Source organism: Pseudophryne corroboree, chromosome 1 (assembly GCF_028390025.1).
Source record: "Pseudophryne corroboree isolate aPseCor3 chromosome 1, aPseCor3.hap2, whole genome shotgun sequence".
NCBI classification, from domain to species: domain Eukaryota; kingdom Metazoa; phylum Chordata; class Amphibia; order Anura; family Myobatrachidae; genus Pseudophryne; species Pseudophryne corroboree.
The window spans coordinates 256,470,857-256,495,732 of NC_086444.1; the positions used below are offsets into that span (position 1 = coordinate 256,470,857).

At 45.3% G+C, this 24,876-nt stretch overlaps 1 protein-coding gene across 7 annotated transcripts in view; it reads left to right on the plus strand.

Annotated features, from left to right (window-relative positions):
• Nucleotides 1–24,876, plus strand: part of CSNK1G3 (casein kinase 1 gamma 3) — a 383,972-nt gene that overhangs the window by 147,674 nt on the left and 211,422 nt on the right. For 5 of the 7 annotated variants that reach the window (XM_063964224.1, XM_063964222.1, XM_063964227.1 and 2 more), the window contains exons 2-3: nucleotides 10,898–11,329; nucleotides 21,975–22,015. In XM_063964224.1, coding sequence (XP_063820294.1) covers nucleotides 11,155–11,329; nucleotides 21,975–22,015 — 216 coding nt within the window. In that variant the 5' untranslated portion in view covers nucleotides 10,898–11,154. Of the gene's footprint in view, nucleotides 1–10,897; nucleotides 11,330–13,041; nucleotides 13,061–21,974; nucleotides 22,016–24,876 lie in introns of those variants that run through there. The other 2 variants (XM_063964228.1, XM_063964226.1) reach the window with 2 other exon arrangements.

A 24,876-nucleotide genomic window follows, 5' to 3' on the forward strand; every position in this document is an offset into this window, starting at 1 on the left:
GCACTTAGTAATACTTTGTATTGCTAGTCCAGTTTAGTTTTATTGCATGTCATAATTTCTGCATTGTACATGTGACTCTGTGTGTGTGTGCATATAGCTACTGCGTGACTTCCATTTCGTGTATCTCACTCAGATTGCTATCCCTATATTCTGTAACCTGAGGGGGCTAAGTGCATCAGGGTTATTTGTTTAATATAGGTGTTTCACAGAATATACTTACTGTGTATTTCTCTGACGTCCTAGTGGATGCTGGGAACTCCGTAAGGACCATGGGGAATAGACGGGCTCCGCAGGAGACTGGGCACTCTAAGAAAGAATTAGATCTACTGGTGTGCACTGGCTCCTCCCTCTATGCCCCTCCTCCAGACCTCAGTTAGAATCTGTGCCCGGCCCGAGCTGGTTGCTCACTAGGGGCTCTCCTGAGCTCTTAGTAAAGAAAGTATTTATTAGGTTTTTTATTTTCAGTGAGATCTGCTGGCAACAGACTCACTGCTACGAGGGACTTAGGGGAGAGAAGCGAACCTACCTGCTTGCAGCTAGCTTGGGCTTCTAGGCTACTGGACACCATTAGCTCCAGAGGGATCGAACACAAGCCCAGCCTCAGTCGTCCGGTCCCGGAGCCGCGCCGCCGTCCCCCTTGCAGAGCCAGAAGACGGAAGATTCAGAGGAGAAAATCGGCGGCTGAAGACTCCGGTCTTCATTAAGGTAGCGCACAGCACTGCAGCTGTGCGCCATTTCTCCCCATGCACACCACATACTCCGGTCTCTGATGGGTGCAGGGCGCTGGGGGGAGGGCGCCCTGGGCTGCAATTAGATTACCTCAAAATGGCAAAAAAACACATAATATAGTCTCATAAACTATATATGTGTAAAAATCCCCTGCCTTAATATTGATATAAAGAGCGGGAGAAGCCCGCCGAAAAAGGGGCGGGGCTATCTCCCTCAGCACACTGGCGCCATTTTCTCTTCACATTTCCACTGGAAGGACGCTCCCCAGGCTCTCCCCTGCAGTTTCCAGGCTCAATAGGGTAAAAAAGAGAGGGGGGGCACTAAATTTAGGCGCAATACTGTGTATTATAGCTGCTATAGGGAAAATCACTTTGTGTAGTGTAAATCCCTGTTTATATAGCGCTGTGGTGTGTGCTGGCATACTCTCTCTCTCTGTCTCCCCAAAGGACTTTGTGGGGTCCTGTCCTCAGTCAGAGCATTCCCTGTGTGTGTGTGCGGTGTGTCGGTACGGCTGTGTCGACATGTTTGATGAGGAGGCTTATGTGGAGGCGGAGCAGGTGCCGATAAATGTGATGTCACCCCCTGCGGGGTCGACACCAGAGTGGATGGATATGTGGAAGGTATTAACCGACAGTGTCAACTCCTTACATAAAAGGCTGGATGACGTAACAGCCGTGGGACAGCCGGCTTCTCAGCCCGTGCCTGCCCAGGCGTCTCAAAGGCCATCAGGGGCTCAAAAACGCCCGCTACCTCAGATGGCAGACACAGATGTCGACACGGAGTCTGACTCCAGTGTCGACGACGACGAGACTAATGTACATTCCACTAGGGCTATCCGTTGCATGATTACGGCAATGAAAAATGTGTTGCACATTTCTGACATTAACCCAAGTACCACTAAAAAGGGTATTATGTTTGGGGAGAAAAAGCAACCAGTGGTTTTTCCCCCTTCAGATGAGTTGAATGAAGTGTGTGAAGAAGCGTGGGCTTCCCCTGATAAAAAACTAGTGATTTTCTAAAAAGTTACTAATGGCGTACCCTTTCCCGCCAGAGGACAGGGTACGTTGGGAAACATCCCCGAGGGTGGATAAAGCGCTCACACGCTTGTCAAAAAAGGTGGCACTACCGTCTCAGGATACGGCCGCCTTAAAGGAGCCTGCGTATAGAAAGCAGGAGGCTATCCTGAAGTCTGTATATATACACACTCAGGTACTATACTGAGACCTGCTATTGCTTCAGCATGGATGTGCAGTGCTGCAGCTGCGTGGTCTGATTCCCTGTCTGATAATATTGATTCCCTTGACGGACACTATATTGCTAACCATAGAGCATATTAAAGACGTAGTCTCATACATGAGAGATGCACAGAGGGATATTTGCCGGCTGGCATCTAGAATAAATGCAATGTCCATTTCTGCCAGGAGAGTATTATGGACTCTGCAGTGGACAGGTGATGCGGATTCTATAAGGCACATGGAGGTTTTGCCTTACAAGGGTGAGGAATTGTTTGGGGATGGTCTCTCGGACCTCGTTTCCACAGCGACAGCTGGGAAGTCGACATTTTTACCCCAGGTTCCCTCAAAGCCAAAGAAAGCACCGTATTATCAGGTACAGTCCTTTCGGCCCCAGAAAGGCAAGCGGGTTAAAGGCGCGTCCTTTCTGCCCAGAGGCAGGGGTAGAGGGAACAAGCTGCACCATGCAGCCAGTTCCCAAGAACAGAAATCCTCCCCTGCTTCCACTAAATCCACCGCATGACGCTGGGGCTCCACTGGTGGATCCCTGGGTTCTACAAGTGGTATCTCAGGGATACAAGCTGGAATTCGAGACGTCTCCCCCTCGCCGTTACCTCAAATCAGCCTTGCCAGCTACTCCCCCGGACAGGGAGGTAGTACTGGCGGCAATTCACAAGCTGTACCTCCAGCAGGTGATAATCAAAGTTACCCTCCAACAGGGACGGGGTTACTATTCCACAATGTTTGTGGTACCGAAACCAGACGGTTCGGTGAGACCCATTCTAAATTTAAAATCCTTTTAACACTTATATAAGAAGGTTCAATTTCAAAATGGAATCGCTCAGGGCGGTTATTGCAAGCCTGGAAGAAGGGGATTACATGGTATCACTGGACATCAAGGATGCGTACCTGCATGTCCCCATTTATCCACCTCACCAGGTGTACCTCCGTTTTGTGGTACAAGACTGCCATTACCAATTCCAGACGTTGCCGTTTGGTCTGTCCATGGCACCGAGGGTATTTACCAAGGTAATGGCCAAAATGATGATACTCCTTCGAAAGAAGGGAGTTATAATTATCCCATACTTGGACGATCTCCTTATAAAGGCGAGGTCCAGGGAGCAGTTGTTGGTCGGAGTAGCACTATCTCAGGAAGTGCTGCAACAGCACGGCTGGATTCTGAATATTCCAAAGTCGCAGCTGGTTCCTACGACGCGTCTGCTGTTCCTGGGTATGATTCTGGACACAGAACAGAAGAAGGTGTTTCTCCCGGAGGAGAAGGCCAAGGAGTTGTCATCTTTGGTCAGAGACCTCCTAAAACCAAAACAGGTGTCGGTGCATCACTGCACGCGAGTCCTGGGAAAGATGGTAGCTTCTTACGAAGCAATTCCATTCGGCAGGTTCCATGCAAGGATCTTTCAGTGGGATCTGTTAGACAAGTGGTCCGGATCGCATCTTCAGATGCATCGGCTGATCACCCTGTCCCCGAGGGCCAGGGTGTCTCTGCTGTGGTGGCTGCAGAGTGCTCATCTACTCGAGGGCCGCAGATTCGGCATACAGGACTGGGTCCTGGTGACCACGGAAGCAAGCCTCCGAGGTTGGGGGGCAGTCACTCAGGGAAGAAACTTCCAAGGACAATGGTAGAGTCAGGAGGCTTTCCTACACATAAATATTCTGGAACTAAGGGCCATTTACAATGCCCTAAGTCAGGCAAGACCCCTGCTTCAAAACCAGCCGGTGCTGATTCAGTCAGACAACATCACGGCGGTCGCCCATGTAAACCGACAGGGCGGCACAAGAAGCAGGATGGCGATGGCAGAAGCCACAAGGTTTCTCCGATGGGCGGAAAATCACGTGATAGCACTGTCAGCAGTGTTCATTCCGGGAGTGGACAACTGGGAAGCAGACTTCCTCAGCAGGCACGACCTCCACCCAGGGAGAGTGGGGACTTCATCCAGAAGTCTTCCAACTGATTGTAAACCGTTGGGGAAGGCCACAGGTGGACATGATGGCGTCCCGCCTAAACAAAAAGCTAAAAAGATATTGCGCCAGGTCAAGGGACCCTCAGGCGATAGCTGTGGACGCTCTAGTGACACCGTGGGTGTACCAGTCGGTTTATGTGTTCCCTCCTCTTCCTCTCATACCAAAGGTGCTGAGGATAATAAGAAAGAGAGGAGTAAGAACTATACTCATCGTTCCGGATTGGCCAAGAAGGACTTGGTACCCGTAACTGCAAGAAATTATCTCAGAGGACCCTTGGCCTCTGCCTCTCAGACAGGACCTGCTACAGCAGGGGCCCTGTCTGTTCCAAGACTTACCGCGGCTGCGTTTGACGGCATGGCGGTTGAACGCCGGATCCTGATGGAAAAGGGCATTCCGTTTGAAGTTATTCCTACGCTGATAAAAGCTAGGAAAGATGTGACAGCAAAGCATTATCACTGCATATGGCGAAAATATGTTGCTTGGTGTGAGGCTATGAAGGCCCCCACAGAAGAATTTCAGCTGGGTCGATTTCTGCACTTCCTACAGTCAGAAGTGACTATGGGCCTAAAATTGGGATCCATTAAAGTCCAGATTTCAGCCCTGTCTATTTTCTTTCAAAAAGAACTGGCTTCACTGCCTGAAGTTCAGACGTTTGTTAAGGGAGTGCTGCATATTCAGCCCCCTTTTGTGCCCCCAGTGGCACCTTGGGATCTCAACGTTGTGTTGGATTTCCTAAAATCACATTGGTTTGAGCCACTTCAGACCGTGGATTTAAAATATCTCACGTGGAAAGTGGTCATGCTTTTGGCCTTGGCTTCGGCTAGGCGGGTGTCAGAATTGGCGGCTTTGTCCTGTAAAAGCCCCTATCTGATCTTCCATATGGACAGAGCAGAATTGAGGACGCGTCCCCAATTTCTACTTAAGGTGGTATCAGCGTTTCATTTGAACCAACCTATTGTGGTGCCTGCGGCTACTCGGGACTTGGAGGCTTCCAAGTTGCTGGACGTAGTCCGGACCCTGAAAATCTATGTTTCCAGGATGGCTAGAGTCAGAAAAACTGACTCGCTGTTTATCCTGCATACACCCAACAAGCTGGGTGCTCCTGCTTCTAAGCAGACTATTGCTCGCTGGATCTGCTCCACGATTCAACTTGCACATTCTGCGGCTGGACTGCCGCATCCTAAATCAGTGAAAGCCCATTCCACGAGGAAGGTGGGCTCTTCTTGGGCGGCTGCCCGAGGGGTCTCGGCTTTACAACTTTGCCGAGCTGCTACCTGGTCGGGATCAGACACGTTTGCAAAATTCTACAAGTTTGATACCCTGGCTGAGGAGGACCTTGAGTTTGCTCATTCGGTGCTGCAGAGTCATCCGCTCTCTCCTGCCCGTTTGGGAGCTTTGGTATAATCCCCATGGTCCTTACGGAGTTCCCAGCATCCACTAGGACGTCAGAGAAAATAAGATTTTACTCACCGGTAAATCTATTTCTCGTAGTCCGTAGTGGATACTGGGCGCCTATCCCAAGTGCGGAGTGTCTGCAATACTTGTATATAGCTATTACCTAACTAAAGGGTTATTGTTATGAGCCATCTGTTCGTGAGGCTCAGTTGTTATTCATACTGTTAACTGGGTATAGTATCACGAGTTGTACGGTGTGGCTGGTATGAGTCTTACCCGGGATTCCAAATCCTTTCCTTATTGTGTCAGCTCTTCCGGGCACAGTTTCCCTAACTGAGGTCTGGAGGAGGGGCATAGAGGGAGGAGCCAGTGCACACCAGTAGATCTAATTCTTTCTTAGAGTGCCCAGTCTCCTGCGGAGCCCGTCTATTCCCCATGGTCCTTACGGAGTTCCCAGCATCCACTACGGACTACGAGAAATAGATTTACCGGTGAGTAAAATCTTATTTTTTCTCTGATTTCAGTCACCATATACCTCTTGAATTCTCTGTTTGTGCTCATACACTGCACAGGGGGTTCTTTGTTAAGGTATTAGGCTACTGATATTGTACTGGGTTGCCCGTAAATTGAGCTTTTAGGGTCGACTGAGCTGGGGCTGATCCCACATTGCGTGGTGGTGACGCTGCAGACATATTAGAGGAAAACATAGCAGCAGAGGGTTCAGGTTCTGGGGGTTCCCTGCCCCCCCAGTGGAACTGTAGCAACGGGGGTTCATAACGACCCACCTTGGGCTTCTTTCTCCACGTTATTAAGTACGCTGGTAACTAGACTTGTGCTCCGTATGGGACCTCCTGTGCCGATACAACCGCTTATGGTCCCTGTGGTTAATCCGCCTTGGGCAGATCAACTGTCCGCTCAGTTGCAGCAATTGAACCACTCACTGACTTAAACAGACGTCTAACCCTCGCCCGCATGAGACCAAGGGGTCCTCTTAAGCGGGTCATTACTTCCTCACAATCCACCCACGTCCCAGACACCTCGTCTGATGAAGAAGGCGTATATACTGACCCTAGAGACACTGATCCAGATAATTCTGATGGGGAATCGGTCTCTCAGGTGGATGTTCCTGACTTATTGGAGGCTATCAGGCTAATTCTTCAAATTACTGATGACCCAGGGCCTGATGCTACCTCTAAGAAACCGGACAGATTTAAACGTCAGAAGGTTGTTAAACAAGTTTTACCTCATTCTGACCATTTGGTTGAAATACGTCAGGAATCCTGGGAAAATCCAGGAAAGAAATTCACACCTCACAAGAAGATGCTGGCTCGCTATCCCCTCGCTGCAGTGCTAAGTAGAAATTGGGAAACACCCCCGCCAGTGAATTCACAAGTGGCGCGGATGGTGGTGTTCTGAGCTCTGCCTGTAACTACCGTCACTTCCTTGAAAGAACCGATGGATCAGCGTGTAGAGGGTTGTTTAAAAGTGATTCACACCCTAGCAGGTGCTGTGCATCGGCCCACTATTGCAGCAACATGGGCTGCAGAGGTTATTGAAGCGTGGGCTCAGGAGGTGGAAGCAGAGCTGCCAACTTTTCTGATAATGCTAGACAATGTCTGATGTATATTGTCACAGCATCTCATTACATTAAGGAGGCAGCTTCTGATTCCGGTATTCTGGTGGCCAAGGCTTCTGCTATGTCCATTTTGGCTCGCCGGATTCTCTGGTTACGGTCCTGGTCTGTGGATCTGGACTCTAAGAAAACCCTGGAGGGTGCTCCCTTTTAAGGGAGACATTCTTTTTGGAGAGGACCTGAGGCGTTCATTCAGGCTATTTTGAAGGCCCGTAAGCCGGCTTCTGCTCGGATTTACCATAGGGTCTGGAATTCTTACTTTGATTGGTGCGCATCTAATAATCATGACGCTTACATGTTTTAGTACGGCCAAACTTTTGGCCTTTCTGCAACAGGGCCTTGACTTAGGCTTTTGTCTGGCCTCCATCAAGGTTCATATTCCTGCCTTGTCTGTTTGGTTTCAGAGAAAAATTGCCACTCCGCCTGATGTTCATATGTTCACTCAGGGTGTGTTACGGATTCAACCTCCTTACGTCCCGCTTGTGGCTCCATGGGATTTGTCGGTGGTTCTGGAGGCTTTACAAGAGTCTCCATTTGAGCCTCTTGAATCTGCAGACCTTAAGTGGCTTTACCTTAAGGTATTGTTTCTGCTGGCTATTGCCTCTGCTAGACGGGTGACTAATTTGGGTGCCTTGTCTTGTAGGTCCCCATATCTGATTTTTCACCATGACCGGGTGGTTCTTAGAACACGTCTCGAGTACTTGCCTAAGGTGGTGTCTTCTTTCCACCTTAATCAGGAGATTGTGGTTCCGGCCTTTGTCTCTCCTGATTGTCTTCCAAACAGCGGTCTTTGGATGTGGTACGGGCTCTCCGTATCTATGTGAAGAGGACAGCTCCTATCAGGAAGTCTGATTCTCTCTTTGTACTGTTTGCTTTTCACAAACGTGGCTGGCCTGCTCACAAGCAGACCCTGGCCAAATGGATTAGAATGGTGATTGCACATGCTTATGTACAGGCTGGCCTTCCAGCTCCTGCTACCATCAAGGCCCATTCTACTCTGTCGGTTGGACCTTCTTGGGTGTCCCGCCGTGGTGTGACCCTTGAACAATTGTGCAAGGCGGTTACGTGGTCCTCAGTGAAGGTTCTATGCCTTTGATACTTCCGCCTCCCAGGATGCTTCCTTTGGATGCCGGGTTCTTGTGCCCGCTACAGTGCGTCCCTTCCCATGAGGAACTGCTTCAGGACATCCCCAATGTTATTCCCTGTGGAGCCCAGTGTACCCTGCAGCAGAAAACGAGATTTATGGTAAGAACTTACCGTTGTTAAATCTTTCTGCAAGGTCCACTGGGCTCCACAGGGCGCCCACCCTGACGCACTTAGCTTCTTTGGGTTTGTATGGTATTAGCCGCTGACACCTTCTTCTGTCGTGCGAATGTGGTGTATGTGGCTACTAACGGTTGTCTCGTCTCTTTGCCTGCTTCTGCATTGGGCTGGTTAACAAAACTGAGCTCCTGTGCATGGAGACGGGGTTATAGAGGAGGCGGCGCTATGCATTCTGGGAACAGTCAAAGCTTTTAGCCTGTTGGTGCCTCTGATCAAGATCCTATTCTACATACTGATGTTATTCCCTGTGGAGCCCAGCGTACCACGCAGAAAGATTTAACAACGTTAAGTTCTTACCATAAATCTTGTTTTATCTTCTATGCGGTCTTACAAACAATATTCCTACATATGCTTCCTCGTACCCACTCCACTTTAACGAGTGCTACCTCACTGATCACCTTATTCCTAGGATTTCTCACGCGCTGCTCCCTACCTTTGGAATCCCCTTCCATGCTCACTCTTACTATGTCTATCCCTCCTTTCAAACATGCCCTCAAAACCAAAAACGGGGGTAAATTCAGTTTTTCTTTTTTTTTTGGGGGGGGGGGGGGCGACAAACTATTCAATTGTTTGATGATGGACACAAGTCCTGCGGGCGCCCATTATTTCTGCTCACACTTTCCTAAGGTGGAAAACCGAAATCGCAGAAAAGTTCACTTGGGCAAGCCTACCACATTTCTACACTCTTCAGTCCAGTTGTGGGCGAAGGGGGCGATTTGCACACCTTTAATTCAAAATTGCTAGCTACCCTTTGAGCGAGATCCTGCCGCCATAAAGTGATGTGGGTGTTGTACTAATTCGGCTGGGCGAATCTGTTCTACCACAAATGAATTACCCCCCTTTGTGTCCAACCATAGCCCCTTCAGAATGCAAGCTCTTTTTGAGCATGGCCAACCCTCCATTTGTGGTCACTAAATAATTATGTACATTTCAGGATGTAGTTCTGTATTTTTAACATGAAGAATTTCCCCAATTCCCAGACGGATTGCTGATCATTTCAACCTGTTGAATATCCCAGATTCCCCGACCTGGCATTGGTGGATCAGAAAATTGCGTCAATAAGTCACATATGTGACTTTTTATTTTGGTTTTTATGAAAATGTATTTGTTTAAGCTCACCGGTAAACAGTGGTCTGTGTTATGTCAAATCTAAACATTGAAGATCTTCTTTTCCTGTATTGTCACGGTCGGTTGGTTGGTTGGTTCTTTCTTTCTTGATCGCTTTCGCTCCAAATATTCTATGATATTGGATGTAACAGTGTTTGTGTGTAAGCTGTGAACTGGCTATCTTATACAGCTGCCATAAACTGCAAGGCAATGCACTTGGCTTTCTGAAGAAATTAGTGCTAAGCGGCAGACTATGAATAATATTTGGAGCCTGTTGGTTTAGGCAGTCCCATCTTGGCATTCACGCTCTAACTTGTGCTGACACTGTTATCTCAGGACTTTGTTTTGTTTGTGTGGTAGAATGTGGTCAAGCAGCTATGACGCCTCTCAAAGAGTGATGTGGTTGTGTACCTACTCTACTGCAACATTTTATTGCTTATTTACTGTAACTTTCACCTACATTAGTTGATTGACTGTCATTAATACTGCTACAATTGGTTTATTTCCATTCCTCATTCATAGTTTGTGTTCCAGTGAGCAGTGATGTCTCTTGTAAGCTGCAGTCGGATAGACCAGTATTAAGCTTAATTAAGAGCATCAATATGGCTATTCTGTGTCTGTTTATGCCGATTCCATTTCCCACACTGGGTCAGTTGTATTAAGCCTGGAGAAGTGATAAAGCACTAAAAAGTGCAAGGTGATAACGCACCAGCTAATCAGATCCAATATGCAATTTACATGTTGGAACTGATTTGCTGGTGCATTATCAACTTGCACTTATCACTTCTCCAGGCTTAATACATCTGCCCCAGTGTTCCGGGTGAGCAAATAGCAGTTTCATAGGGCGATTTAAAAACTAGTGAACAGGCACTGAAAGCAGTAGAATTTATAGTTTTTTGGTACAGTAATACTTTAGAATTAACATTTAGGTCATAAGCTATAGTAAGGTAAATATTTAAACAAAAATTACCAGCGGAATACGAAATAAAGATATAAGTGCACACCTGCAGCCAATAGAAAGAGGTCCGCCTCCTCAGCATAGATAAATAGACAAGCTATCGCGCTGGTGTGCACAAGTCTAGATAATTAATAAGTGATACATTATGTAAAAAATATACACGTTTTATTAAATACTAAACATGAGCTCATCTCCGCGCCGCCTCTCCCTATGTAGTAAACAGGTCCCGGGTCACATCGACCCTGGAACCCGTTCACGCTGCCACTGACCCGGTATTCAACCTGGGAATAACAGACGACTTAGGCATTCGACCATGGCCCTTTTATAACGCACACCGACCCGTGTTGACCCGGGTTTGTGGGCGGTGTTATTTAATTGTGTGGCGTGAAAGGGGTATAAAGTTACTCATATCCCAACTGTTCTAAATATATTTGTTCTACTTCGCTGACTTGTCTGTTCACCTCCTTCATACGAATTGTTATTTGAGCTTTTAACTAATATACTTTTAATGTATACCATATTTGTTTTTATTTCCAGGTTCTTCAAGTCAAGAATATTTGGATATTTGGGGGGAGCGATAACCGGAGGATTCATTTTGCTGCACTGAAGACCTCAGTGGAAACTGCTTGCGAATGGGATGAATCCGCCTTTTCTGAGCCCTCGTCATCTTCAGCTCAGAGAATAAGATTATCCAGCAGGGGAGCTTCACTAGTTATGTTTCCATTCTTACAGCACCCCATTTGAGTTTGCTTGTCTTTAAAAAAGGATTCAAAGTGGAGTACCGTAAACTTGATATGGATGGCAAAAAGAAAGACAAGGACAAACCTGATGAGAGAATGGCCCGGCCTAGTGGCCGGTCGGGTCACAACACACGTACTGGTTCTTCGAACTCTGGAGTGTTGATGGTTGGGCCTAATTTTAGAGTTGGGAAAAAAATTGGATGTGGCAACTTTGGAGAACTCCGATTAGGTAAGATTTGTCAAGGTTTAAGTAAGAAAAGTAAATATGAAGGAATGTTTAAATGTATCAAAGTGTAGAAACAGTACAGTACAATACCCTTTAAATTATAGTGAATAAGCAGGAAGTTAATTCTAACAGGATAATGATTTTATGCAGGAGTTTTATCTTTGGAGAGAATGCAGAGGGTGGCAAACAGTACAAGTGATTAAAATTGCACATAAAGTTCTTGTATGCTTCTAAAGGCCTTGATATGTTTAGTGAATATATAACCGCTACTACTTATTGAATTCCTCCATCTATAACCTCTTTAGGCAAAAGGCAGATGTATTGGGGGAATTAAATTGTTTAATCACGCCCTATCTCCCGTTTGAAGTGACTGGAGATCGGCAGGCAATATTCAATTGTCCCCTGTTATTGTGCTAATCGCGCCCATATCAGTTGGCTTTAGCTGCGTAAAGCGTTAAAAACCGTCAAAACAAATGGATGCAATGCGAAAAGTCCCGTTTGGGTGCCCAAATGGGTCACCTTTTGCGCATTTCAGATCGCCACACTCGGGGGTAGCGAGCTGAAATTAAATTCTTGCGCCTGTCGGCAGCAACATTTGAATGGCTGCCGGCATGCGGGTGCGGGAACCTGTGATAAGAATTGAATCTCACCCATTGGGCCGGATTCAAAAGGTCAAATGGGTCTTTTCACGCTCGCGCCCATCATTGTAGTCTGATTTAGGTGCTTTGCGCGCCTAAACTTGATTGTAATGGACGCTTTCAGCGCGATAAGTGGGGAGCATTTGAATATCGCCCCGTTAACTTCCGTCACTTTAGGATTAGGATTTGAATTAAGTTTGGAGAAGTGAAAGATAACGCACCAACTAGTCAGCTCCTACCTGTCATTTTTCAAACCCATAATGTTTGGCAGGTGAGTTATCACCTTCCACTTATCACTTCTCCAAGCTTAATACATCTGCCCCATAATTACATAGTATTCCTGGAAAACAGGTACATTCTAATAGCTGCTGTATGGAGGCAGGAGGATTTATAATACAGCCGCTTCTGCACAAACCTGAAATAGACTGGAGATCTTTTCCCCATTGGTGCTTTGGATATCGGAGGGGAGCAGTAACCCATCTTTAATTACTTGGACACCCAACATCTCTAGTGCGATCTACAAGTTAATAAACTAATTTAAATTTGATATATAATAATTTTCTTAAATACTTTAAATATTGTAATATCTCTCTCTGGGGGGAATTTAATTGATATTGCCGCCCGATCTTCCGTTTAACGTGACGGGGGATTGCAGGGGTGATATTTATTTGATGACTGCTATTGCGCCCATTAATGTCTGGTTTAGGCGCGTTAAATTGCTGAACTCTAGTAAGTTAATGGGCACAATGCGAAATGCCCCGTTTTGAGCCCTCAAACAGGTCACTCTTTGCGTATTTCTGCTCTTCATCCCCGGGGGGTGCGAGCTGAAGCACTGGCATCCGATCGCGCCCGAATGGAGATACAGTTGAATAACTCCGTTGGGCGACATCTGCTGGCTGCGTCTAAAATAACGTGGTTTTCAAAAAGACAAATGTGTAGCGATATTAACCTCTGTTAAAGCCATATGTTTAAAATTAGGAATACATTTGATTTTTCTTTTTTTTCTTGTTTTAACCTATGGGTTTTACGGTTTCCACCGATGTATGTGAAGTGATCTGCCGTTGACCAACTACTTTCTTTATACATATCCAAAAAAGTGAGTGCAAAATGTCTCCTGATACATCGAACTATGCTATTGAAATAAGCACCAACCCATTTAAAATGTCACGGGCTGGATAAGCCTTATATAGGAATTTCTGTATCTGAAAGAGCACAATAATGATTGGATGAGCCATGTGTGGTCCAATGGATTTGCCACCCTTCCCAGAACAAGTCTGCTGCTGTTTTGGGCCACTTATATCTAAAACTGCCCAATGGATTGTCAGAATCTTGGCACGTATACCTATTTACTATAATGCATAATGCAAGCTCATATGGTTAAAAGGAGGATTAGTCATGTCTGAGAATAAGTCCTTTGGACATAGTACCTTGTGCATTTGCTCCCCACTTCTCCCAGAAACCCAAGAGAATGCATGCAGTGTTCTAGCGCACTGCACATCAGTATGGAGCATCCTCCTATGTCAGGGCTCCCCTGCCTCACAAAGTGTAGAACATGTTTCAACCTTAATTCATCCTTTTGTAATTTCTGAAAAATATTCTTGTTGTAGGGTTATTCCACACCAAAGAAGTAAAATGCAGGAATACACAAACCTAGCGCAACCAGATAGACAGCCTATGGTACATACACATGGGTAACCTTAAAACCGTGGAATGAATGGAATTAAAACAAATACTTCTCTCTTGTAGCACTCTTTTTCAATAAATTGGTGGTTCTTGCATGTGGGGGGAGAGATGAAACAGAATATAGTGTAATATTGTCGCAGGTAATAAAACTAGTGTTCACTCTAGAATCCGGGCAGGGCGCCGGACCTAGAGGGGCACAAGCGTGTGGCGCGCGTGCCGAAAAGGGGGTGTGACCACACAAAATAGGGGGCGGGGTCATTGCGTGTAATAAAAGTGGGCAGTTCAGCCCACAGACGTAAAAAAGGGGGGCGTGGGTGGCCGGCGGCGTCACTGTTGGACGTGCTCAGCACCTACGGAGGTGCTGGACTTCCCCCAAGCGCGCTCTCAGCGTGAATGGATGCCGCGCGCATGCGCACGGCATCTTTACACGCTGGGAGGGCAGGTAGCGGGCGGCTGTTTTAGCAGGACGCCGCAGAAAGTGCAGGGCGGGTTTTGCCCTTAAAAAAGCGGGCAGCCTAGCGTGAACACTAAAAACGTATTAAATAAAATAATACTTTGGTGATTCATTAACAACAGTATGAACGTTTTAAGATACATTTCAAAATTTTAAAAGTTGGCTTTTTGAAAATTAAAAATTTTGATGAAAATCTAAATTTTTTTCATTTTGATTGAAACATACTGCAGTTTTATATATCATACGAAAGCACCCAAAAAGAGGTTTAAAATGAGATCTTGCCCAACTGTATAGCTCAATTATGTGAGCTGCAAATACAATTAAGAAAAGGTTAACAGCTAATTTTGTTAAAAAAAATTTGCAGCTTTAAATGCATATAACATTAAATCCAGAGCACTTATCATCCTTAGATTTGGGGGGTTTCTTTACACCCATGACAGCCTTTATTAAACCAAATTAAATTGAAATTAGAAATTGTAAGGTAGAATTTTTTTTCAAAAACTGTTGATTTGATGTGGAGTGCCCCTGTGGTGTAGGGCCAGTGTTGTACTGCAGTATCACTGTCCTTCCTAATATGGTGACTCTGCTTTAGTGTAGCGTTGTACAAAATCAAGGTCACGGGAACATCTTAGTTTTCTGTCATAATTGTGTCATTTAATTATTAATGTATAAAGATACCCTTGTAATACTACTGTAGGTACTAGTGTCTATTGAGTCTCTGCCATGACTAACTGTACTAAGGTACTGTAAGTGTGACAGGATTGGAGGTGGAGTATGTCATCATTGCTGATGTAACCATGTCTGGAAAACAGATATATCAGAGGCAGACACTACACCCTGTGTTCTCACAGCCTGCACCGAGGGAGAACGTAAAATTGTGTCTTGCATACTGTATACCGGGCATATTTAAGTAATGTTAATTTTCAGGTGCCAGTCCCGTTCCACTGTACCAACATTTCCTAATGTATTTCAGCGGGCACACTTGCATAAATGTACACAATCCTTTACTACTTTTCATCAGAACGGATACTGGTACTGTAATATTACAGTAGCACATATTTGGGGCCCAGGTTCATACTGACAACTTATCGCTTATTTCACAAGGCTTGTATTTATTTTTCCTTCTCAAGTTTCATGTTTTAATGGTTCAGATATATTTTCTCTTAGAAAGTCCATTATGTAGGAGCATTTCAGATGCTTGAAAATACTGTGTAACACAATAAACAATTGAATTGCTCCATATTACGCCCCCTAGTGGTAGTTGTGGGGTAAAACATTTAAGTCTGCCCCATAGAGAACTTTAAGTGCCATGGGGGTCATTCCGACCTGATCGCACGCTAGCTATTTTTTGCAGCGCTGCGATCAGGTCAAAACTCAGCAAAACTGCACATACCTATGCACTGCAATGCGCAGGTGCGTCGTACGGATACAAAGAGGATGGTGCTGGGTGATGGATTTAACGAAGAATCCATTCGCACAGCCGATCGCAAGGTGATTGACAGAAAGAGGGCGTTTATGGGTGTCAACTGACCGTTTTCTGGGAGTGTTTGAAAAAACGCAGGTGTGTCCAAGCGTTTGCAGAGCGGGTGTCTGACGTCAATTCCAGGACCAAAAAGACTGACGTGATCGCAGCGGCTGAGTAAGTCCAGAGCTACTCAGAAACTGCAAAATACTTTTTTGTACCACTCGGCTGCAAAAGCGTTCGCACACTTGCAAAGCGAAAATACACTTCCCCATAGGCGGCGACTATCTAATCGCTGCACTGCAAAAAATTGCTAGCGAGCGATCAACTCTGAATGACCCCCATGGTCACAAGTTGTTTAATAACCTCAGAATAGAAGCTGCATGCAGACTCTAAAGGGGTTGATTCAATTGTTGCTATTTGGCCCCATAAGCTTATTGATCTCGTAAGTGTGATCAGATGTGCATGTGTATCTGCAGCTTTATTTTAAGTGGTTTGTGTTCAGTGATCACACCGGTGTTCATTAGAGTAGCCAAGAAGTGTCCAGAGGGTAGCTCACCATACCTTATCCTGCCCAGTTTTCCAGTGAAGTGGTCAAGACAGGTGTGTAATGACATAATTCATGGGGAACACATATAGCAACACTCCCCCATGCTCTCAGCACCCCCACCCCTGGCACCATAGACCTCCTTTGGGATGGGGATAATTTTTACAGATACCAGCAAAAATCTCAATAGGGTTAAAAAAATAAAATAAATAAAAACAGCAAGGGTAAAGCAATTCTTTGCTAAAATGACATTTCATGTCTTACTGAGAGGTTTGTATATTACATTTTATATTGCCATTTCGTATGTTAAATTCTTGAAAAATAAACCAAAGTGCCAGCTATGGATTGGCATGAATGTTCATTCAGATTTATTATAATTGTTAATGGCTACATTTGGCCTTTTTTGCTTAACAAGATGAGAAATGTTTTCTTGGTGTTTGCAGTAACTTTTCCTCCTGAAGAGTCTTCCAGTTACAGTTTGCATATGTAAACAGCATTGTGGAATTGTTCCAGATTTTTTTAAACATTTCCCAAGACAATACTGGTATTTCGGAATGCTAGGGCTCATTGAAGTAATTACACGCCAATGGAGCTTTCTGTTGCCTAGTGACTTAATTTAGCTGCTGTTTAAATAATTATGCTCCAATTTTATTTATTATATGGATGTGACCGAGCTCTTTTTCTATTTTTTTTTTATTTTTATATTTTTGTATTGCCTTTCCATTATTTATGTATACAGTGGGGGGGTGTTTATTTTTTTTATTTTACAGGATGTACAATCCAGGTATTCATATGATCTATGTCTGGACTGTTTTTAGACTCTGTATATAATGGGCATGTTTATAGACTCTGTACATTATGGCTATGTTTGTAGACTATAATGGGTATGTTCGATAATGTTCACGCTAGGGTTGAACTGCGGGCAGTGTGCCTGGCCAGGAAAGGGGTAACGTATGCTTGTGGCATGAACGTTCCCGAAAAAACTCTGAATGTGGAGGGGGGTGGTCTTATGACCCGCTCCCTGCATGTTACTCTTGGGTGCATGCTAAGCACTTACAAACATGCTGGGCAGCCCCCAAGCTCCTCCACTGTGAATAGATGTCGTGCGCATGCATGCGTCATCTATCCACTAGAGGTGAGCACTACACCACAACTTTTCTCATCCGGGGGGACTCTACGGCCCACGGGTGGGGGCCTAAGAGAGGGCAGGCTGTTTCAGCAGGGCATTGCCATAAGGGCAGGGTGCATTTTGCCATTTTAAAATCGTCAGGGCACGTACCCTGCTTGAAACAACCTAGCGTGAACACTAGTCAAAGACCGTATTTAATGAGCCCGTCCTGGGAAAAAATAAATTACTCAATGTGGGGAATTCAGTTGGTTGTGGGCACCCAAATGTCATAGGCGCCCATCAAAGCAATTCAATTGTCCCCCAATCCCCCCAGGCATGAGTGACACATGTGCGCACCCATTAGTACCTGGTTTAGCCGTGCAAAGGTTAACCCGTCTAAAGTACTTCTTTGAGCCACCAAACTCCAATTTAGGTGCCCAAAGTGACAACTTATCGCTTATTTCAGGAGGCTGAGATCTGAAATTTGTACCCCCCACAGCTATTCATGGCTGAACGAAGCAAAAAATTGTATTGCTCCATTGGGCGCTATCTAGTGGCAGTCCTGGGGGAAAACGATTTAATTCACCCCAGTGTCTCAATCCATGAGTACTGTATGTGATCCTGAACTCACTCTTGGCGCACCCAAGGCCCCTAAACATTAGGCATACTTGGCAGTTGGACCCTCTGCTCCAGGATGTTTCTGCTGGTCACTGGCAAATAAGAATAAAAGAGAAAAAAGTAATTTGTGTCCTATTTTTTGAACCTTTTTGGTATATTATATGTTTGCATATCTGACATACAATATTTTTTAAATTGTAACTGTGTAAGAGCTGAAGAGCTGGGAAGCCCTTTGTCAGAATTCACTACTTACAATTATGCCTAGCTGTTGTGATTGCTACAGTGGCTACCGATACACAGAACAGCTTGAACACAGTCCAGGCATTGTACATAGTGTAATTGTATGCCTGTAATACGTTTTCATACATATTTCCAACTGTTGTAGGACTGTTATGTATGTAAGATATATATAAAATATATATGCAGGCTGACTGTTCGGCTGTTGAGACAGCTATATTATGTGCTTATTAGGCAAATGGTCTGTAGTGGACAATCTGATCTCTTTGATTTCACTGGGTGTGCGACTGTTTTGAAATGAGCTGCCAAGCGTTATGGAAATGGTCTCCTTTAAAAAACCATCACCCTTATGCTTAGGCACTTTCTATACACAGTTTAGGACTGATAGACTTGGGTTCTTATTTTGTGCCCATGATAAAATTAGACGTCATTGATCTGCTTGGCACACTAAATGACCTGTATACATTTCAAGTTTCCGGTATGCTTGATGGACAATGACTGCTGAGCATTGCATTCTTCTCTATCAAACACTTTGAAAAATTGTCCTTGTGTATTAACATCCCATTCATGATAGAGATTCATGTTCTCCAGTATAACAGCTGGTCAGGCGGTGGTGATGGCAGCTGGAAGTAAATCTACCACCAGCCTAAAACAAGCGCCAGCGTCTATCTGTCCTGATTTTAAATTCCGCTCTCTGTGTTGGTAAATTGTCTTGTTTTTCCTAACAATATGTGTGCTGGCTATTTGGGACGAGGTGTAATTATGAAATTGAAACATGAATTTATGTATTTCAAGTTAATATTTGTATATTTCCCACAAACGTATTCCTTTTCATCAGTCTTCCATCAAATTTTGGTGTACGATACGATCTACGCCACTTTTTTTTTTTTTTTTTGTCCATCCCACTGGGTGTCTCATATTTTGAGATTTGTACTCGCTTTCTTCTTTTTATTATATACATATAAGAACTTTCATTACAAGTTTGCAGGAAGATTTATGTCCCCTTGACTTCTGTAACTTTGACCCTTTTATTGTGCCAGTATTCTGAATTTTAATTCTACAGTATTTGGTGCATTATGGCTGTTCTCAATAGTGCACCTTAAAGAGAGGTCACTTTTTCTTTTGTATGGAAGCGTGTTCTCTAAAACCTTTTCTATTTAAAAATACTCCCATTATTAACATTTATTTAGTGTCTGTGTAGTCAACTGTGTTACTTAATTTTTGTATTTGTTCAAAATTGTATCACCCCACAGATAAATAAGTGGGTTGTTCTCTCAATCTGTGGTTCAGTTATTAGCTTGTTTCAGTTGAAATTGATGTTATGGGGTGTATTCAATAACTGTTGGATCCTTTCCGACAGAAAGGATCCGACAGGTCAGATTCCAATGACCATGGCAATCCGACTTTTTTTTTTTTTAAAGTCGGATTGACATTGGGGGTAATTCAGACCTGATCGCAGCTGTACATTTTTGCACAGCGGGCAATCAGGCACAAACTGCGCATGCCTATGCACCGCAATGTGCAGGCGCGTCGCACGGGTACAAAGCGGATCGCCGCTCAGCGATGGGTTTGTGCAACGCATCTGTTCGCAGGGACAATCGCAAGGAGATTGACAGGAAGAAGGCTTTGTGGGTGGCAACTGACCGTTTTCAGGGAGTGTCATGTAAAAACGCAGACGTGTCCATGTATTAGCTGGGAGTGTTTCAGACGTCCGTTCCAGACGTAGACAGGCTGATGTGATCGCAGCGACTGAGTAAGTCCTGGGCTGCGCAAAGACTGCACAAAATCTGTTTGTACAGCTCTGCTACAAATGCATTCGCACACTTGCACAGCTAAAATACACTCCTCCTGTAGGGGGCGACTATCTGATCGCAGTAGTGCAAAAATTGCTTGCTAGCGATCAGGTTTGAATTAGGCCCATTGTCTGAAACGGGGCCAAAACCTGTCAGGTTTGGCCGTGCTTCTGACAGCAAATGTGGATTCCGACAAGTCGGGAACTCCCGAATTCTCGGGGGAATAAAAAACAGCCACCATTGATTAGGCCGGAACCTCTTCCGACCTAAACCTGTCGGAAACTGCTGTCTTTCCGACAAGACGGCAGTTTCCGACAGGTATTGAATACACCCCTATGAGGCAATTCAGTTGTTTGTGGGAGTTTAGCTTCCGTCTAAAGCCATTGATTTGTTTTGAAGGACCATCCATGAGGCTGCACTTATTGCCGATATCTGCTGGAACTCTCCTGTTTTGCAAACAGAAATCTGCATAAAGTAGGGCTTTGGTGTTTAACTGCACTTAGCACGGGAGAAGCTGGTTAACACGGCTGATACTTTACATTCTCGTGAGCGAATGTGGCCGTCGCTGCAGGTGCGGGGCTGGTTGCACAAACAATTGAAAAGCTACTATGTAGTTTGCATAGGTGTTACATACAGTATAATTGAATTGCTCCCTATGAGTTTAAGGAATTGTACTGAAATTTAAATTGAACTGAAATCTTTTACCAGCATGCTTATTCTAGATTAACATTAACGTGTTTGTTTATGCCTTGTATTACTTTTTAGATGGTTTATTCTTTAAGGTATTTGTGGTAATGGATATCAAAGTAACTTTAAGGAAATGTAAAGGGAAAACAAATCCTCTCCTTTTCCATCGTGAATGTAATTGATAACATTTCACTTTACTCGGACAGCTTTAAGGGGCCGATTCAATTGTTTTGGGTGTCTGATTTCCCCTTCTAAATGGGACTATTTAGACGCCTAAACAATTGTCACAATTCAGTAGTGTGGATGCACATGCATATCATGCATGTCGCGTCCAAACAGAGGCTTTAGTTGCGTAAACCGGCTAAACCCGCCTAAAGTCTGCTATGGGTTTACGGACTCCCGTTCAGATACCCAAAGTGTTGACTTAGTGCACTTTTCTATTTGCACCTCAGGGGGCTGCAAGAAGAAATGTAATTTCTGTGGTTACCGGGCGTCTAAACGGAGCAACATTTGAATTGCTGTGTTTTGCACCCCCTGGTAGATGCAGGGTAAAACAATTGAATTGGCCCCTAAGTATTAAATTACCTGTTTTAATTGCTGTGCAAGTCTAAAAGGCCCTACACACTGGCCGATCCGCCGCCAAGCTGCCCGACGGCGTATACGGCCGACGAGCGACCTGGCGGCGGGGGGGGGCCGTGACGGGGGGAGTGAAGTTTCTTCACTCCCCCCGTCACGCGGCTCCATTGAAGTGCAGGCAAATATGGACGAGATAGTCCATATTGGCCTGCATGCACAGCCGACGGGGGACCAGCGATGAACGAGTGCGGGGCCGAGCATCGTTCATCACTGGAGCCTCCACACTGAAAGATATGAACGAGTTCTCGTTCATTTATGAACGAGATCGTTCATATCTTTCAAACAAATCGGCCAGTGTGTAGGGCCTATAAGAAAAGATTTTAAAGGGCAAGATTCAAATGCATCTCTGGCCGGCAGCCACTAGATGGCGCCCAGTGTTTATGCACTGGGACGCCATTACTTTTGCATTGCAAGCAGAAATCCATCTGAAGTCAGGTGTTGGGCACCCAAACAGCAGCGTGCCAGTAGTCTACACGGATGTAGCTGCTTTCCACAGCGAGTCCGATGGGCATGACATTCAATTGTGGCCAGCAATTGAATAGCTCCCGTCACTTTAGACAGGAGCTGCAGCTGTGAAAAAACAATTGAATTCCCCTCAATTTAACTTAACTAAACTAATGGGTAAGACAAGCACTTTGTCAATGTCACTTGGCAAATGTCCTCGGTGAAACACATTAGTTGTGACCTCATTAATGTTTTTTGTGGACATTATATTGTGGCATATTGTTCTGCTGTAAACCCTGTCCTGGCAACATTTTAATATTTTTTTTTCCCTTCTCTTCAAGGTAAAAATCTGTACACAAATGAATATGTGGCAATTAAACTGGTAAGTTTCCTTTTTTCTCCCCCCCCCCCCCTCATTCTTGGACATATAGGGGTATATGCAATTGCGGTCGAATTCCCGAAATTGTCGAATTTCGGGTCATTTTCGACCAAAAAAAAAAATCGCCTATGCAATTCAGTGCTTTCCGACCAAAAAACGGACTTTCAAAATTCGACTTTTTGAAATTCGAATTTTTGCAAATTCGACTTTTCTGCAATGATACAAGTGCTGCAATTCGACCAAAGCATATTCAATTCAAGTTTGGAAATTCGACAGCAGTGCTTTTAGACAGCAAATTCGTCATTTTCAATCCGCCACACTTTGGAGGGTGAAAACAAATAAAAAAAATTTAAACATGTTTTTTTTTGGGGGAATAGCAGATCTATTTATATTAGAAGGGATTAGGTACTTTTTTTTTTTTTTTGGAGGCACAAATATTATTTATATATTTTTTAAAATATTATTATTATTATTATTTTTTTTCTATGCTGGAACGGTGAAATCATAAAAAAAAATGGCGTGGGGTCCCCCCTCCAAAGCATAACCAGCCTCGGGCTCTTCGAGCTGGTCCTGGTTCTAAAAATGCGGGGGAAAAATTGACAGGGGATCCCCCGTATTTTTAAAACCAGCACCGGGCTCTGCGCCTGGTGCTGGTGCCAAAAATACGGGGGACAAAAAGAGTAGGGGTCCCCCGTATTTTTAACACCAGCATCGGGCTCCACTAGCTGGACAGATAATGCCACAGCCGGGGGTCACTTTTATGCCGTGCCCTGCGGCCGTGGCATTAAATATCCATCTAGTCACCCCTGGCCGGGGTACCCTGGGGGAGTGGGGACCCCTTCAATCAAGGGGTCCCCCCCCAGCCACCCAAGGGCCAGGGGTGAAGCCCGAGGCTGTCCCCCCCCATCCAATGGGCTGCGGATGGGGGGGCTGATAGCCTTTTGTGATAATAAAAAGATATTGTTTTCTCTATCGTCCTAAGTGGATGCTGGGGTTCCTGAAAGGACCATGGGGAATAGCGGCTCCGCAGGAGACAGGGCACAAAAAAGTAAAGCTTTACTAGGTCAGGTGGTGTGCACTGGCTCCTCCCCCTATGACCCTCCTCCAGACTCCAGTTAGATTTTGTGCCCGAACGAGAAGGGTGCAATCTAGGTGGCTCTCCTAAAGAGCTGCTTAGAGAAAGTTTAGTTTAGGTTTTTTTTTTCTTTACAGTGAGTCCTGCTGGCAACAGGATCACTGCAACGTGGGACTTAGGGGGAAAGTAGTAAACTCACCTGCATGCAGAGTGGATTTGCTGCTTGGCTACTGGACACCATTAGCTCCAGAGGGATCGAACACAGGCCCAGCCGTGGAGTCCGGTCCCGGAGCCGCGCCGCCGACCCCCTTGCAGATGCTGAAGCGTGAAGAGGTCCGGAAACCGGCGGCTGAAGACTCCTCAGTCTTCATAAGGTAGCGCACAGCACTGCAGCTGTGCGCCATTTTCCTCTCAGCACACTTCACTGGGCAGTCACTGAGGGTGCAGAGCGCTGGGGGGGGGCGCTCTGAGAGGCAAATATAAACCTTATACAAGGCTAAAAATACCTCACATATAGCCCATAGGGGCTATATGGAGATATTTAACCCCTGCCTGACTGGAAAAATAGCGGGAGAAGAACCCGCCGAAAAAGGGGCGGGGCCTATCTCCTCAGCACACGGCGCCATTTTCTGTCACAGCTCCGCTGGTCAGAACGGCTCCCAGGTCTCTCCCCTGCACTGCACTACAGAAACAGGGTAAAACAGAGAGGGGGGGCACATTAATGGCTATATATATATATATTAAAGCAGCTATAAGGGAGCACTTAATATAAGGATATCCCTTGTATATATAGCGCTTTGTGGTGTGTGCTGGCAGACTCTCCCTCTGTCTCCCCAAAAGGGCTAGTGGGTCCTGTCTTCATTAGAGCATTCCCTGTGAGTTTGCGGTGTGTGTCGGTACGTGGTGTCGACATGTATGAGGACGATATTGGTGTGGAGGCGGAGCAATTGCCAAATATGCAGATGTCACCCCCCCAGGGGGTCGACACCAGAATGGATGCCTTTATTTGTGGAATTACGTGATGGTTTATCTTCCCTTAAACAGTCAGTTGAGGACATGAGGCGGCCGGACAATCAATTAATGCCTGTACAGGCGCCTCAAACACCGTCAGGGGCTGTAAAACGCCCTTTGCCTCAGTCGGTCGACACAGACCCAGACACGGGCACTGATTCCAGTGACGACGGTAGAAATTCAAACGTATTTTCCAGTAGGGCCACACGTTATATGATTTTGGCAATGAAGGAGACGTTACATTTAGCTGATACTACAGATACCGTAAAACAGGGTATTATGTATGGTGTGAAAAAACTACAAACAGTTTTTCCTGAATCAGAAGAATTAAATGACGTGTGTGATGAAGCGTGGGTTGCTCCTGATAAAAAGTTGATAATTTCAAAAAAGTTATTGGCATTATACCCTTTCCCGCCAGAGGTTAGGGCGCGCTGGGAAACACCCCCTAAGGTGGACAAGGCGCTCACACGCTTATCCAAACAAGTGGCGTTACCCTCTCCTGAGACGGCCGCACTTAAGGATCCATCAGATAGAAAGATGGAAGTTATTCAAAAGAATATATACACACATGCAGGTGTTATACTACGACCAGCTATAGCAACTGCCTGGATGTGCAGTGCTGGAGTAGTTTGGTCAGAATCCCTGATTGAAAATATTGATACCCTAGATAGGGACAATGTTTTACTGTCGTTAGAACAAATAAAGGATGCATTTATCTATATGCGTGATGCACAGAGGGATATTTGCACACTGGCATCTCGGATGAGTGCTATGTCCA